Raw genomic sequence first — 17,596 nt, forward strand, 5'->3', positions numbered from 1 at the left:
TTCCTTCATGTTAATAAAGGACTTTAGTATTTGCAGATTGCATTGTTATCACGCAATAATACGAGTTGCAATTTTTCTATAGATCCTTTTATTGCAACTATATATACAATGTACAATCCGAATAGATACATTACAACTGTATAAAAATCTGATATGTTTAAGATAAACATATAGCGCACGCACTTATTAACATGAACATTCATATATGTCAAAGAATTTTGATTTCGGTATTACAGAATTATTATCTCTATTAATTAAAGATTTCCTGATTCTTGGTTTACACTAAAATATCAAGATTAATATAATTCTACAAAAAAAACTTTCTGCATTGACCAAGATTCGTTTTTGCCCCACCTACGATAGTAGGGGGTGTATTATGTTTTCTAGTCTGTGGGTCCGTTCGTCCGTCTGTTCGTTCGTCCGTCCGTTCGTCCCGCTTCAGGTTAAAGTTTTTTAGTCAAGGTAGTTTTTGATGAAGTTGAAATCCAATCAACTTGAAACTTAGTACACATGTTCCCTATGATATGATCTTTCTAATTTCAATGCCAAATTAGACATTCCCCCCCCCCATTTCATGGTCCACTGAACATAGAAAATGATAGTGGGAGGGGGGCATCTGTGTATTTGGACACATTTTTGTTTCTTAATATATTGATAATATTTGTATAGGGGAAACCTACGAAGAGGCAAAACACAAAATTAGGTACAATGTTGTGCTACTAGACTAAGTATAAAAAAAGAACGACTACTAGATTCAGTGTTGACCCCCATCGAAAAAGGGAGCCATAATTGAGAATAATGAAGAACGTACCTTTTTCATTTTCTTGAAGATTTATGCATTAAAATTACGAAACTTAACGTTGTATGTTACCTTCAGGCTTGCAACTGTTAAGTATTGTTTATCCTAATGCATATCACACAATTATTCCGGAGCATGTATCGTGCGAACACCTTTAAAAGCTTGAATTCATTTTCTTTTCTATTTCTCCAAAACGAGTTTTCGAAAAATATGTCAGTGGCAAATATGTCATGCATATCCAGAACAGGAACAACGTACCTATACTCATTAGTTACACTGCACGAGTGATCTAATACGATGTATATGATGTCATCTAATTTCATATTTGACTCAAGCGAAGTGTGCTAGTGATCTAATACGATGTATATGATGTCATTTAATTTCATATTTGACTCGAGCGAAGTGTGCTAGTGATCTAATACGATGTATATAATGTCATTTAATTTCATATTTGACTCGAGCGAAGTGTGCTAGTGATCTAGTACGATGTATATAATGTCATTTAATTTCATATTTGACTCAAGCGAAGTGTGCTAGTGATCTAATACGATGTATATGATGTCATTTAATTTAATATTTGACTCGAGCGAAGTGTGCTAGTGATTTAATACGATGTATAAGATGTCATTTAATTTCATATTTGACTCGAGCGAAGTGTGCTAGTGATCTAATACGATGTATATGATGTCATTTAATTTCATATTTGACTCAAGCGAAGTGTGCTAGTGATCTAATACGATGTATATGATGTCATTTAATTTCATATTTGACTCGAGCGAAGTGTGCTAGTGATCTAGTACGATGTATATAATGTCATTTAATTTCATATTTGACTCAAGCGAAGTGTGCTAGTGATCTAATACGATGTATATGATGTCATTTAATTTCATATTTGACTCGAGCGAAGTGTGCTAGTGATCTAATACGATGTATATGATGTCATTTAATTTCATATTTGACTCGAGCGAAGTGTGCTAGTGATCTAATACGATGTATATAATGTCATTTAATTGCATATTTGACTCAAGCGAAGTGTGCTAGTGATCTAATACGATGTATATGATGTCATTTAATTTCATATTTGACTCAAGCGAAGTGTGCTAGTGATCTAATACGATGTATATGATGTCATTTAATTTCATATTTGACTCGAGCGAAGTGTGCTAGTGATCTAATACGATGTATATGATGTCATTTAATTTCATATTTGACTCGAGCGAAGTGTGCTAGTAATCTAATACGATGTATATGATGTCATTTAATTTCATATTTGACTCGAGCGAAGTGTGCTAGTGATTTAATATACGATATATATGATGTCATTTAATTTCATATTTGACTCGAGCGAAGTGTGCTAGTAATCTAATACGATGTATATGATGTCATTTAATTTCATATTTGACTCGAGCGAAGTGTGCTAGTGATTTAATATACGATATATATGATGTCATTTAATTACATATTTGACTCGAGCGAAGTGTGCTAGTGATCTAATACGATGTATATGATGTCATTTAATTTCATATTTGACTCGAGCGAAGTGTGCTAGTGATTTAATATACGATATATATGATGTCATTTAATTTCATATTTGACTCGAGCGAAGTGTGCTAGTAATCTAATACGATGTATATGATGTCATTTAATTTCATATTTGACTCGAGCGAAGTGTGCTAGTGATTTAATATACGATATATATGATGTCATTTAATTTCATATTTGACTCGAGCGAAGTGTGCTAGTAATCTAATACGATGTATATGATGTCATTTAATTTCATATTTGACTCGAGCGAAGTGTGCTAGTGATTTAATATACGATATATATGATGTCATTTAATTACATATTTGACTCGAGCGAAGTGTGCTAGTGATCTAATACGATGTATATGATGTCATTTAATTTCATATTTGACTCGAGCGAAGTGTGCTAGTGATTTAATACGATGTATATGATGTCATTTAATTTCATATTTGACTCGAGCGAAGTGTGCTAGTGATCTAATACGATGTATATGATGTCATTTAATTTCATATTTGACTCAAGCGAAGTGTGCTAGTGATCTAATATACGATATATATGATGTCATTTAATTTCATATTTGACTCAAGCGAAGTGTGCTAGTGATGTAATACGATGTATATGATGTCATTTAATTTCATATTTGACTCAAGCGAAGTGTGCTAGTGATCTAATACGATGTATATGATGTCATTTAATTTCATATTGGGTTCGAGCAAAGTGTGCTAGTGATCTAATATACGATATATATGATGTCATTCAATTTCATATTGGGTTCGAGCAAAGTGTGTTAGTGATCTAATATACGATATATATGATTTGTTTAACAATCATTATGCTATGAAATGTTCGATCTATACCAAATGAAAAAAGTCTACATCTTTTGTCCGAGTGGGACTTTCATTTGTTTCTCTCCAAGGACCAGGTGTTTGCTTATTAGAAAGATATGTATTTAGGTAGAAAAAAGGAGGGGATAATAATTCATTGACAGGTCATAAGAAATCCAGTGTTACATATAATTACAAGCGTGTTGTGTTACACAGTTTTTAGACCTTAACGTTATATACAATATTTTTAATTGATAAAAGGTAAAATATAGTTAATACATTTCTTGATCATATATATTTTTATCATATGAAAAATATACAGTATCTCAAAACAAGGTGAAAATATCAGTCTACTATACTACTAACATATGAGTAATGTAAATTTGACGTCAGTATTTAAATGTTCCGGCTAAAAATAGTATTTCATATCGGTATAGGGTATATCATAGTCTATTTTAAGTTATTACATGTATATTTTAATTCTATTTTTATACATAACCGATGAGAAATCTCCATTTGGTATTGTTTGATAATAATGATTAAGAGTAAATACAAGCTTACTAACGCTTTTTCTGCTAATTCAATCCGAGTTCTTGGAAAAAGTCTTCCATGGGTATAAATAGGACTAATTTTTAAAATTGTTATTAGAATAAAATTGGACACGAGATATTTCACAAAGATACATAAACAAGTAAGTTATTTGATAATATTATATGCCTGGGCTTATATGCATTAAACAACTAAGTTTAAGATAACAAATTGTAGACTAGTACAGTACTTATTTATCGAAGGACATGTAGAAAATCCGTCCGTTCGGAAGTTGTTTTATGCATATCAACCCTGTTGTTGTGTCCTTTGCTATATATAAAGGTTAGAAAAATACTTTTTGAAGAAATGGATGTTGTCTGCGTTTAGTTTATAAATAGTATAAACTAGTAAGTACTTTGTTTTAATCAGTCTAAAACAGAAAACATAGGAAAAGGTACAGTTTTAACATGGTTCTTTATATTTGTATTTATGTACATGTATAATAAACAAGATCTTACTTTCCCGCATTTTTTTAAATGAACATATTTTAGCAAATCTGAATAACGCACTATCGCAAATTCTCATTTGTAGATATCACTAGAAATAAAAAGACAAAATGAGTTTCAACGAAGACATCACTGCAGTTATAATTGACAATGGTTCCGGAATGGTTAAGGCTGGATTTGCAGGAGACGATGCTCCAAGAGCCGTGTTCCCTGCAGTTACTGGACGACCAAGATATCAAGTAAGCGTCTGTTATTTTAAATGACTATCATACATTTGATTTACAATATTAAAATTTAATTTTTAAAGCTGAACATAAATTTCAGTATGTTAAGTTTACTATGAGTATGAAATGTGATTTTATATTTCCTCTAATGATATTCTGTATCACAATTCAAGCAATCGCTGAAACGCCATGAAGTTCGTTTTTTATGGCCCCGCAACGAAGTTGTCGGTGCCATATAGTTTTACCCTTGTCCGAAATTCCGATATTCTGTCATTCCAAAATCCCGTCATTCCGCAACAAACCATTATACGGAGTTTTTTTTCTAAACGCCTTCAGATATTGGGCTGATTTTTTGTTTGTGATTTAACCATGATGAGTTACAGATCAAGTTTAAGTTTTTTTCCGCTCCTCTAATTTTTGCTGAAATTACGTATGGCTTTGGACTTTGATAAATTGTTGAAAATCACAGTTATACGGAGTTTATTTTCTAATCGCCTTCAGATATTGGGCGGATTTTTGGTTTGTAAGTTAACCATGACGAGTTACAGATCAAGTGTAAGTTTTGTACCTCTTCATTAAAATTTGCCAAAATTAAGGGTTTACAACATTGAAAATTTATACGGATTTTTTTCTAAACGCTTTCAGATACAATGATGATCATTGTTGTATACCTCAGCCAACCCTATCAGAGCCAAACATAAAATAATAGAACAATTAAATAAATGGCCATTTTGTGTACAAATAAAATACATATTGTTTTTAATCTTTCAGATGGTAATGGCGGGAATGGGAGGAAAAGATTGTTACGTTGGGGACGAGGCCCAAAGTAAACGAGGCATACTGTCTATGAAATATCCCATCGAACATGGAATAGTGACTAATTGGGATGACATGGAGAAGATCTGGCATCATACGTTCTATAATGAACTGAGAGTGGCACCAGAAGAACATCCGGTTATGTTGACTGAAGCACCGATGAATCCGAAAGCCAACAGGGAGCGAATGACACAGGTAAAATACGTTCATTTTTCCGAATGCACGTCATGGAAAACACGTTCTCCTTCGAGACGAAAGGTTAAACCCCCTTTCCAAACAAAAACAAAATGTTTGGTTCCTTTAAAAGTAGAAGTAGAGAAATGTGTATACAATGATTTTAAGATTCACAGATTAAAAACGAGAAATGTAACGTTTGTTTGTGCAATATGAAAATAACTCTTTCCTGATATTTGGGGAAATGACTTGAATCAAAAAATACAGGGCATAACGTAATGTGTCAGACAAAAAGATGTTTGAGAGTTTTGCTAGACTTGTTTTTTCTAAATGATACTTTAACATTTTGATGGAATGAACCAATCGTACGAGAAAAAAGAATTGGACATGCAATGTTGCAAATAAATATAAAATTCATGTTTGTTTTCACGATAGCTATTTTACATTACTTATTTCAGAAACAAAACATTCTTATATATTGTCACCGACTTTTAACCCCGCCACATTATTTATGTATGTGCCTGTCCCAAGCCAGGAGCCTATAATTCAGTGGTTGTCGTTTGTTTATGTGTTACATATTTGTTTTTCGTTTATTTTTAAATAAGGTCGTTAGTTTTCTCGTTTGAATTGTTTTACATTGTCTTTTCGGGGCCTTCTATAGCTGACTATGCGGTATGGGCTTTGCTCATTGTTGAAGGCCGTACGGTGACCTATAGTTGTTAATGTTTGTGTCATTTTGGTCTTTTGTGGATAGTTGTCTCATTGGTAATCATACCACATCTTCTTTTTTTATATCATCTCTTTGATTTGAATGCTAATAATCATTTATCATTTTTTTTCAATTTCAGACAATGTTTGAGACTTTCAATACACCAGCATTTTACGTCGGTATCCAGGCTGTTTTATCCCTGTATGCATCAGGACGAACAACAGGAATCGTGTTTGATGCAGGAGATGGAGTTTCTCATGTTGTTCCTATATATGAAGGTAAACAGACTACAAATATATTATATTATTTAATGATTTGTGTGATACTTGTGATCATGAAAAGACAGTCCTTAATTGTAAAATGCTAGATGGACTTTAAAAAATGTAAAAAAAAATAATTTCATACACATATTATACATGATTTATTTACAAAACAAATAATTGAAGCCTTTAAGTTATTTTTGCAATTTCTAAACTTATATTGTTAAGACGCCTTCTTTTCAAAAGTTAAATTCTTTGTATGAGGTCTTTTAGATTTTTTTATTTAAACTTTGTTTTTATGATTTGCTGTAAAAGCTTTCAATGCAAATGCATTATTGGGATTGCCAAACTTTTTCAAACCATTAGAATATTTCAGAGGCGGATTTAGGGGGTTTTAACCCCCCCCCCCTTTTTTTTTGGAAAAAAAATTCGTTGATTATTTAGGGAATCACTGAAACATGACTGGAGCGGCCCCCATCTTAGGCAGTCAGTGGTCTTCCTTTTGAAAATTTCTAGATTCGTCACTGTATTTATATATAATAATTGTAGGTTAATATTGAACATGTACATTTTTGTATAAATTGAATATTGTTTATACTCTTAGGGTACGCTTTACCCCATGCCATCAAGAGACTAGATCTCGCCGGACGAGACTTAACAGACTACCTACAGAGGATACTTCTTGAAAGAGGATACAGATTTACCAGTTCTTGTTAGTAGTTTTCCTCTTTTATACAAACATTTTGTACATTAATACATTTAACAGAGCATTTATCATTTTTTAACATTTATATGTGCATTTTTTATTTGTTGTTATCTTTTATTTAACAGATAATTATCTAAAAGAAGTAACGATTCAACGAGTTAATAATTTGAACAAAAAAATAAACAAACAAGAAAAGGTAAAGAAATAGAAATCTATTTATTTTTTAAAAAGTTAATAGTACCAAAATTAAGACTAATAGATAGATAGATAGTTTATTCTCATAAAAGCATGTAAGTACAAAGGTTACAGAGAAGATTAAAAAAAATACACCAATGTATTCCTGTTTTTGCATTGTGATTTAGACACGATGTGTTCACCTTCATTTATTTTTTCTTTAAATTAGCTGAATGGGAAATTGTTCGGGATATTAAAGAAAAAATGTGCTACGTTGCCCTCGATTTCGAAAAAGAACTTGATTCATCTGTCAAATCATCTCAAGTAGAAAAAAGCTACGAGCTACCAGATGGCGGTGTCATTACTGTTGGAAACGAGCGATTCCGGTGTCCGGAAGTCCTGTTTCAACCATCTTTTACTGGAATGGAGGCTGCCGGTATACATGAGATGTTGCATAACTCAATCACGTCAACAGATATTGACATCAGACGAGACCTGTATAATAACATAGTTTTGTCTGGAGGGTCAACAATGTATCAAGGTGAGAATATATTTATATAAAAAATTGAAAGCAACACGTTAATGATTTCTTGCGTCCGAAACTATAATAGCAAAACAATCTCCGCCACAGAAAACATATCCGTTCCGTACCTGCTACGCAGTACTTAAAATATTTAGTTTTAGTCTGACATTGTACATGCATGTACTTCTTTTGAACGGAAAGGATATAATTTTGAATCAGTATATTAAATAAACCAATATTTCAGATTCTTTACATTGTATAATGCTTTCTTTAGATTAACCACTTTGTCATGCGTATCTTTAAATGTTCCACGCTACAAAATAAAACATCCATTGGCAAGTGGAACTTTATTTAATAATTTCAAAATGAAATTAAAATAAATGCTTACTCATTATTTTGAATATGATTATAACATTTTAAGCCCATTATAAAGAGTTTTTTTCTTGTCTTCAGGAATTGCAGATAGACTGAAAAAAGAGTTGGACGCGATCATTCCAAATTCCATGAAAACAAAAATAATTGCCGCCCCAGAACGGAAGTACTCAGTGTGGATTGGGGGATCTATTTTAGGATCACTTGCTACTTTTGGACAAATGTGGATTTCTAAACAGGAATATGACGAATGTGGACCTAGTATTGTTCACAGGAAATGCTTTTGATGTTGATGTAAACATATTTTGACAATATATATAGTTGTACATGTATGTGCAATAATATTACGTATCTCACAGATTGGTCTTTCTTGTTAATAGACGTATGTGCTAATTTTGGACACACGTGGATTTCTAAACAGGAATATGACGAATGTGGACCTCGTTATGTTCGCAAGCAATGTGTTTATTGTTGACAATAGTGTGTTCAATCACATTGGACCATTGGGCTTTCATGTTAATTAAACGTGTGTGATATGATCATTCTCAATTTTATTACGTTACCATGGTTATTTCCATTGTTGTCATCATTATTATAGGCATTTGAAATATCGTTGTTTGTCTCGTCATACATGTAATCATCTATTTTATACTCATTGTTAATATCTAGTATCATTGTTATTTTTAACTTTATATATTTGTTTATAAATAATAAAAGTGTTATTATCATATGATTTTGTTTAGTACGCCTGAAAATTGGATCAAAAATTTGGAAAGACATTATGATCGATGTTCATATAAGTAGATGTGTATTGAGTGCCAATGAGACAACTCTCCATGACCAGACAAGTCACAATTTGTAAAAAGTAAATCAACACGCAGTCTTGGCTCACACAGAACAACAAGCTATGAACCTCCAAAATGACAAGTGTAAAACCTTTCAAACAGGGAAACCACATGAACGGTATAATCTTATAAAGAAATAACATAAAAAATGTGCTGCACACTGAATAACCTACGTAGCGGGTTATTTTAAAGTGTGCATGGCATTTTAAATGTTATTTTGAATAAACATGAAAAAAAGTTGATGACGGCACGGTCACATGACTAAATTATGTCTGTGAGCTGATAAACAAAACAACGTCAGCCATTCAGAAGACGCGATACATCCAAAATTGAATTATATAATTCTAACGATAAACGCTTATGAACCAAACTACCGACCGTGCAAGGGCTGTATAGCCAGGCAAGGTCGTTAAAAACTTCCATTTTTTTTTATTGATGAACCACCTCAACAAACGGATGGATTCATAACCACAATTAAAATCCAAACACGCATTTGTCAAAACTTAAAACGAAAAAAAACAGTACGTTGATTTGTGTTTTAATATCACAAAAGAGCAAACACTCATCGGATTGGGATCGACCGATACATGTACATCTGTGTAAAATAAAAAATGAATGAAATAAAAAAAAAGTAGGTTGTTATCGAGAACATTTATTATTCAAATATAGTCAAATCAATAACTGTGATGAATCACAGGTTTAAGAAATTTTCAAATATTTCGGGTTTTTATCATCGATCGAAATTTCTTTGTTGAAATAGCTGTTTGCGTTTATACTAATTAACTAACTTAAGGCTAAATTCCAATGTTGATTACTGTTTTTTGCTTACATTTTTACATATTATTTTGTTTTGCTCTCACCTTGTTTTCAATATACTTGTGGAATTCTGTACGTGTCAAACAAGTGAGAGGTTTGGCTAGCTATAAAATCAGGTTCAGTCCGCCATTTTTATTCCAAGAAATGCCTGTACAAAGTCAGGCATATGAAAGTTGTTTTTCATTCTTTTAATGTGGGTGTGCTTTTGATTTGACTGTTTAATAAACGACTTGTCGTTTTGAATTTCAATAGAAGTTCAGTATTTTTGTTATTTTACTTTATTTCGAAAACTAGTTAACATAAGTATTAGGTTTTTTTTTTCATGTTTTATGTAGATAATAATGACGATTTGGCAAACATACTATGTCCTTTTCTATCAAAATAGATGTTGGAAACATTATTAAACTGGGACCCCTCTTCAAAGACCTTCAAAACGTCTCTATTTATAATCTCTCCCAACAAACTCGTCTCCCAGTATTCTTGAAATAAACTAAAGTGCAGATATGTTGTTGAAAAGGTTCTGGGTCCGCCACTGGCATGTTTATTTAAGTAAAATCATGCCTCGAGCCTGTCGGCTCTTGCCTGGCTGGTATCATGACCTAGGACTAATTAAGGCTCTGAAAAAAAGGCCATGTTTATTAGTTAAATTTTAATTGTCAGCTGTTTGATGTGACTTTTGTTATCAACCGCTTCCGGTTATTATTGCATGCCTTTCTGTCAAGTTATCGTGCTCATGACATTTTGACGTCATTTGACAAATGCCTGAAAAAACACGTCAATGTTACGTTTTTAATAAAAAAAATAACTAAGTTGGATAAGAAAATGATTTACAAAAAAACGTTAGAATCATTATAACATATTATGAAAAAATGAAAAAAAGCAAGTGGTTCGTTCGTTCTTTCGTTCGTTCGTTCGAGCGTGCATATATTCGTGCGTTCATTCACTAACTTATTTATTCATTGTGTTCATTCATTGAATAATTTTGAATTCAAATCATACATACCTTCATTCATTTGTTTCTGCATTAGAAATAGATAAAATATAGGTGGATAAAACATCCTATTACAACGTTTGTTAGAAAAAAAAGAAGCCGAAACGTTTTATTTGTATCATTTGTTTCTTCTTTTTCTTAATCACGCAGTAGTAAAATACTTTAATTTCATAAGTTCATGAATAGTCATTCGGCGGAGTGGTTAGATGACCAAGTTGACCAAAAACAGTTTAATATAATCGACTGACTCTTTATCTCATTTTGCCATCTAACATTCACATGTGAAAATATGTGGTATAAAAGCCAATGACACATACATGTAGCAACTGTCCACAAGAGACCAAAATGACACAGAAAATAATAAACTATTGTAGGTCACTGTACGGCCTTCAACAATGAGCAGAGCCAATACCGCATAGTCAGCTAAATTACAGATTCCTGACTTAGAACAGACACATAAATAATGTGGGAGGGGGGGGACTTGTTAGTATGTACCCAACCCTCCCTCTAACAATGATGAAACAGTACAACATTAGAACAAATTGTCAAAATCAGAGTAAAAAGGCTCGACTCATCAGACGGATGCTAATTGAAATACATCTCACAAAAAATAAGCTCAGAATAGACGTGGACGGTTAATTTTACATCCCAGCAACAAAAACAAGTACAGATCTGCGAGTACTCGTAGTTACTGACAGCTAGTGAAGCCTATAACAACAAAGGAAAGAAATCATGCATTAAAGACTAAATAGTTACTATTAGTAGTATTTTTGGTGGTTTTTTTTTTTATTGTTGCTAGGTTGTTGTCTAATTGGCGTTCAACGTTTATATTTTGAAAGGCAAACATCATGCACATAGTTAAGTTTTGGTTATTTATATCGCTAGGTTGCTGTCTTATTTGCGTATAATTTTGTATTTTATTGATGAACACATATGTTTGGATATACAGTTGATGTATTGTTTCATTTCATTCTGATTCAAACCAATCCCCACTATCAACTTCCGTTAAGCGCATTTGAATAGTGTGGACTGGTTTAAATCAGACTGATTTCATGTGTACATGTACGCTAAAATAAAGCGCACAAAAGAAGATCAGAGAAGGAAATAGAGCCGAAAAAATAAGAAACATTGATTAGTTTTATTACTGACTTGTTTGGTACATAAACACCATATACAATTTTTTTTTGTAAATAGGAACTTTTATTTAGACTTATTTTTAGTCAAATTAGACAAAGTTTGCCCCCCTGAAAAAAGACTTTGTTAACCTATTGCGGTCATTTTATTTTTCTTGTCATTTGGTTGCTGTTTAATTTGCGTATGGTCAATTTGAAAAATAATAGATGTACACTCCTTCATCTAATAAGACAAACATTTTTAAGCTAATTCTACTTCGCAATTATTACCAAAAAGACCGCACGCAATCGTTTCATACTTGCTACTATGGCAATAATGGCGGATCACATGCTTTTTTATTTGTACTTTCTATCTAAACCATTTCAAACATCAACCATCAAGGAAAATAACAATATCAATTCAATAAAACTTTACTAATTTATTAACAAGTGTATAAATATTATATACAAAATAATGATATTATCAACAATGAATCAATGAAAATGAAATAACAAACATAATGTATCACAGACGAATATATTTACATGAAAGCCCATTTTTTTCCAATATACAAAAGGTATCACTGTATTATTATTATTGCACATAATTTCATAATGTAAAGTTATTCACATCCAGATCAAAAGCACTTCCTGTGAACAATACTGGGTCCACATTCGTCATATTCATGTTTAGATATCCACATCTGTCCGAAAGTAGACAATGATCCTAAAATAGATCCTCCAATCCACACTGAGTACTTCCGTTCTGGGGCAGCAATTATTTTGGTTTTCGTTGAATTTGGGATGATTGCGTCCATTTCCTTTTTCAGCCTATCTGCAATACCTGAAACAAAAAAAACAAAAATATATCACTCATAGTTTTACATTCATAATTATTCAATTCTACCTGTAATTAAAAAAAACTGTGTATGCATTTTCCATATCCTTTAATTTTTACTATTTATATTGGGTTTTATTCTAGGTTCTTAAAGAGATCTATTTTTTTCTACATATTTTGTATTCTTTACGCAAAAAGGAGTATCGAATTGCTATATACATCAAGAAAATGGTTGCGATAACATTAAGCCCTGTCCGCATTATGTACATTTCAATTGTTCAATGAACCATTAAATAAGGTCTTAACTGTTAATTAAATGGCATAGCATTTTAAGTTCCATTAGCATACTGATAAAAAGCAACGTGTCAGTGCTTTTTTTCTTTATAATTTTTTCTACTTTTTTTGTATTTTTCATTTATGTATGTATTTCATGACATGAATGTTTTTTTTTTAATTCTTGAGCGTCCGAGCACATACGCCTCTCCATTCTTTAACGACCTCTCTGATTGGTTAAGTTACTCACCTGGATACATTGTAGAACCTCCAGACAGTACAATATTATTATACAGATCTCGTCTAATATCAATATCTGTTGACGTGATTGAGTTATGGAGCATCTCATGTATACCGGCAGCCTCCATTCCAGTAAAAGATGGTTGAAACAGGACTTCCGGACATCGGAATCGTTCATTTCCGATTGTGATGACAGCGCCATCTGGTAGCTCGTAGCTCTTTTCTATTTGAGATGATTTGGCAGATGCATCTAGGTCTTGTTCGAAATCAAGTGCAACATAACACATTTTCTCTTTGATATCTCGGACGATTTCACATTCAGCTAAAATAACAAAAAATAAAAAAATAAAAAAATCATGTCGAAATTTATAAAATGTGGAAAAGTCAAATTGTTGCTTCATAGATTTTTGAAAAACTTATCTCATGAGCCTTGATGTCTGGGTGTTTCTCCTGTTGATTAATATTTTTTATTAGAAAAGTTATTTTTTAATTTTCAACCCATCTATATAATATGTAGTTTTCCTTTGTATTCATTAAATATTTGCCACTGGACGTTAATCATAGAGAAAAATCTATAAATATACTAGAAAACTAATAACGCGTTTTTAACAAATCAAAAGAAAGCTACTTACAGGAACTATTAAAACAATATCCTCTTTCACGCAGTATCTTTTGAAGGTAGGCTGTCAAGTCTCGTCCCGCGAGATCTAGTCTCTTAATGGCATGAGGTAGAGCATATCCTAAAATCACAAACGACATGATTATGTTTCATTGTTTTTGAGAGATTTGTGAATTTTAAGCTCAAAGTCATACTTTTTTTCAGTCTGAATGTAAAGGACGAAAGTTATCATTGAAAGGCCGGAATGCCCGGGAATAACAAATTATAAATAAAAAGAGGAGCCTGCATTGGAACTTTGACTGTAATTAAAAAGGATAGACAATTGATTAATAAAAGAAATATTCTAAAATTTAAAATGATATATAATGTTTAAATGTGTTTACCTTCATATATAGGAACAACATGAGAAACTCCATCTCCTGCATCAAACACGATTCCTGTTGTTCGTCCTGATGCATACAAGGATAAAACAGCCTGGATACCCACGTAAAAAGCTGGTGTGTTGAAAGTCTCGAACATTGTCTGGAATTAAAACGATACATCATAAAAAACGAATAAAATTGAAAAGGAACACCGGTTACAAAATTTGCAATAATTTAACGGTTTTCAATAAGGATTGATTGAAACTAAATGTTATCAATTTAAAAATAATACTTATAAAAGAATAAACAACTTGATATTAAACATTGTATATCTCATTTGTTGCCGAATTTTGTAATCAGATTCAGTGGCTCAAAATATGGACACTGAAAATGCAAGAATATCCAATAGTTCTAAAAGTGGCGTTAAATGAAAATTATTATACGATTTAGTTATTAGTTACATGTAGCCGGAGTGTCCAGAGAGAAGATAGAACCACTGACCCTCGGCAGGAAACCAGACTTAATGTTTTAATTATATGATTAGTCTTTCTTTTTTTCACATAATAGAAAATCATTATCTTATATCTTTACTTATACATCACTTGTATATCTATATATCTATATTTTTTAGTTTTTTTCTTGACTCTGAAGAATATATAATTACTCTGTTGTACGTTTTTTTGTAACCTACATTTCTATTTTTTCTTTGCGTCTAAAGGATAATTATACTACTGTACCTGTGTCATTCGTTCTCTGTTTGCCTTTGGATTCATCGGTGCTTCTGTCAACATAACCGGATGTTCTTCGGGTGCCACTCTCAGCTCATTATAGAACGTATGATGCCAGATCTTCTCCATGTCGTCCCAATTAGTCACTATTCCGTGTTCGATTGGATATTTCATAGACAGTATACCTCGTTTACTTTGGGCCTCGTCCCCAACATAACAGTCTTTTCCTCCCATACCCGCCATTACAATCTGAAAACATAAATATGGTTAGTTTTCTTGATACGTTTAGTTTAAGGATATAATATGTTTCATCAAAGGCATTACAAGCAGCAGGATTGCAACTCCAAACATGTATAAGTTAGAATTTTATACTAGTAGTTGAAGACTTAAATAAGAAGGATCAAAGGGAAAACAAATGACTTTTACAAGTTTGAATGTTATGTCTTTTGTTTTTTTGTAGTCCTAGATTACTCCTTGCTTATATTTTTCGAGAGAAACATGTAAAATGTAAAATGAAACTACACTTACTTGATATTTTGGTCTTCCAGTAACTGCGGGGAAGATGGATCTTGGTGCATCATCTCCAGCAAATCCAGCCTTAACCATTCCGGAACCGTTGTCAATAATTACTGCGCTGATGTCTTCGTTGAAACTCATTGTTACTTTTTAATAGTCACGTGTGCTCTACAATTACAAAAAAATAACCGGTCTAATTTAAAAATGATAACAGATAGTTGTTGATTGCGAAGAAGACATCATTTCGCTATTGTGCATACAAAAATACGATTTGCAACCTTTGAAAGTAAGATGATTTCAATTAACAGTTGGCAATTACATTTCATTACATTGCAACGGACTTAAAGCATTTACCAACATCTTACGAAAGTTGAGAAATTAAAAAGTCAATAATTGCAACTGTTGCTTGTTCATTTTTAGACTTACAAAATAGCTGTACTTAGGTAAAATAATTTTTACAACAAATTTCTTATTTTGGATGAAAAAAATCAAATAACTCTTTATACATTGTATACAAAGGGAAAATTGTACTTACTTGTGCGATCTCTTTCGTGTCTAAATTTGTTATGATTATAATTTGAAAATATGGTCCTATTTATATCTAGGTAACACTTTTTCCGAGAACTCAGATTAGATTAGAAGAAACACGTTAGTAAGCTTGTATTTAGTGTTAGTCATCGAAATCAAACAATACCAAAGGAGATTTCTCATCGGTTATGTATAAAAATAGATTAAGATCAACAATACCTGTCGTTTAAAGGTACCTGTAATAGCTTTAAATAGACAATGATTTACCCAATATAAAATCCTATTTTTAGAAAGGACATTTAAATAAAAGTCGAACTAGAATTACTCATAAGTTATATTGCAACCTTAATTAGGACGTATGTCCAATGGTTTTTTTTCTTAAGCATCGGTCACACCTTACCGGATAGCTCAAACGGACGCATAACGGATAAAAAAAAGTTATCTGTTGACAAATTTTTTATCCGTTGGGAGTCCGCTGGTGTACTAACGGACATGTAACGAATGCCTAACGGACACACAACGGAAATTGGACGTACGTGAAACGGATACATACCGGACAGAACGGACGTCGAACGTACATCCAACAAACGAGTACCGGATAAAACGGACATTTAAAATGAAAATTAAAGGCAATAGACCATCTAAATATTAAAGGCAAGAAACCATGAGAAATTTCAATTGGCATTTGTCCGTTTTACATCCGGTAGACATCCGTTTTATCCGTTATCCTTCCGCTAATGTCCGTTTCACATCCGTTTCACATTCGTTTTATCCATTAGGCGACCGTTAGGCGTCCGTTAGGCGTCCGGTAGACGTCCGTTGGTGAATTGGTCTACCGGATCTCCAACGGATGCATAACGGATACAAAACGGACGAGTACCGTACAAAACAGAAGTCTAACGGACGCCTAACGGACGTTCAACGGACATTTTATCCGTTGGACGTCCGTTCAAAGTTTTGAACATGCTCAAAATTTTCCACCGGACAGAACGGACGTCAACGGATAAAACGGACGCTTAACGGACGCCTAACGGATAAGAACGGACGTCTAACGGACATGAACGGATTGAAAAAAAGTTATCCGTTAGGCGTCCGTTCGAGCTATCCGGTAAGGTGTGACCGAGGCTTAAATTTTTGTGAGCTTGTAAAAAAACCAAGACAAATATATATATATATAGTATGATTTTTCATGGTATTAGTTTATTTACATGTACACAGTGTGGGAACGGAATTCTGCGGTTTTCTAATGATTTGGTCATTCGGGAGACTATTAAGCGAGTCTCCGATATTTTCAATAACGAGGTGCTTGATGACTCTTATGTTACTATATAACGTTTCTGCTTCAAGTTTTGGTAGCTAAAACATTCTTTATGCAAATATGAACCATTAAAATGATAAGAATGATATATGCATCCAAACGTTTTCCTTAGAATGGTGGAGCTTCGTGTAAAACGATCAAAATTGTAACACAACAGCGATCAAAAATGTATATAAGAACTTGTAACCTTTAGAACTTTTAAAGAACTGCTATAAATGCAACTTTTCATATTAAGCTGATTTTCACTACAACATGAAGGAAGTATATCTAA

General features: G+C 32.5%; 2 protein-coding genes across 2 annotated transcripts; one reads left to right on the plus strand and one right to left on the minus strand.

Annotated features, from left to right (window-relative positions):
- Nucleotides 1-3,681: 3,681 nt before the first annotated feature.
- Nucleotides 3,682-8,793, plus strand: LOC134697025 (uncharacterized). The gene is made up of 7 exons (XM_063559041.1): nt 3,682-3,838; nt 4,267-4,420; nt 5,177-5,416; nt 6,244-6,382; nt 6,969-7,076; nt 7,474-7,785; nt 8,221-8,793. The coding sequence occupies exons 2-7, from the start codon at nt 4,292-4,294 to the stop codon at nt 8,424-8,426; spliced, it is 1,134 nt and encodes a 377-aa protein (XP_063415111.1). The 5' UTR covers nt 3,682-3,838; nt 4,267-4,291; the 3' UTR covers nt 8,427-8,793.
- A 3,530-nt stretch (nt 8,794-12,323) lies between these two features.
- Nucleotides 12,324-16,137, minus strand: LOC134697030 (actin-5-like). Its single transcript, XM_063559049.1, has 7 exons — nt 16,015-16,137; nt 15,492-15,647; nt 14,973-15,212; nt 14,257-14,395; nt 13,887-13,994; nt 13,265-13,576; nt 12,324-12,747 (listed from the first exon to the last, which is right to left on the minus strand). The coding sequence occupies exons 2-7, from the start codon at nt 15,618-15,620 to the stop codon at nt 12,542-12,544; spliced, it is 1,134 nt and encodes a 377-aa protein (XP_063415119.1). The 5' UTR covers nt 15,621-15,647; nt 16,015-16,137; the 3' UTR covers nt 12,324-12,541.
- Between the last annotated feature and the right edge of the window lie 1,459 nt (nt 16,138-17,596).

This window comes from Mytilus trossulus, chromosome 14 (assembly GCF_036588685.1).
Source record: "Mytilus trossulus isolate FHL-02 chromosome 14, PNRI_Mtr1.1.1.hap1, whole genome shotgun sequence".
Taxonomy (NCBI): Eukaryota; Metazoa; Mollusca; class Bivalvia; order Mytilida; family Mytilidae; genus Mytilus; species Mytilus trossulus.

What these genes read in the sequence shown, in the direction of transcription:
- LOC134697030 (XM_063559049.1), bottom strand. Translation starts at nt 15,620, where the DNA reads ATGAGTTTCAACGAAGACATCAGCGCAGTAATTATTGACAACGGTTCC. An exon ending in CTGGAAGACCAAAATATCAA is followed by an intron (nt 15,213 to 15,491) that starts GTAAGTGTAGTT and finishes TTATGTTTTCAG; the next exon opens with ATTGTAATGGCGGGTATGGG. An exon ending in AGGTTCTACAATGTATCCAG is followed by an intron (nt 12,748 to 13,264) that starts GTGAGTAACTTA and finishes TTTTTGTTTCAG; the next exon opens with GTATTGCAGATAGGCTGAAA.
- LOC134697025 (XM_063559041.1), top strand. Translation starts at nt 4,292, where the DNA reads ATGAGTTTCAACGAAGACATCACTGCAGTTATAATTGACAATGGTTCC. An exon ending in ACAGGGAGCGAATGACACAG is followed by an intron (nt 5,417 to 6,243) that starts GTAAAATACGTT and finishes TTTCAATTTCAG; the next exon opens with ACAATGTTTGAGACTTTCAA. An exon ending in TGTTGTTCCTATATATGAAG is followed by an intron (nt 6,383 to 6,968) that starts GTAAACAGACTA and finishes TTATACTCTTAG; the next exon opens with GGTACGCTTTACCCCATGCC.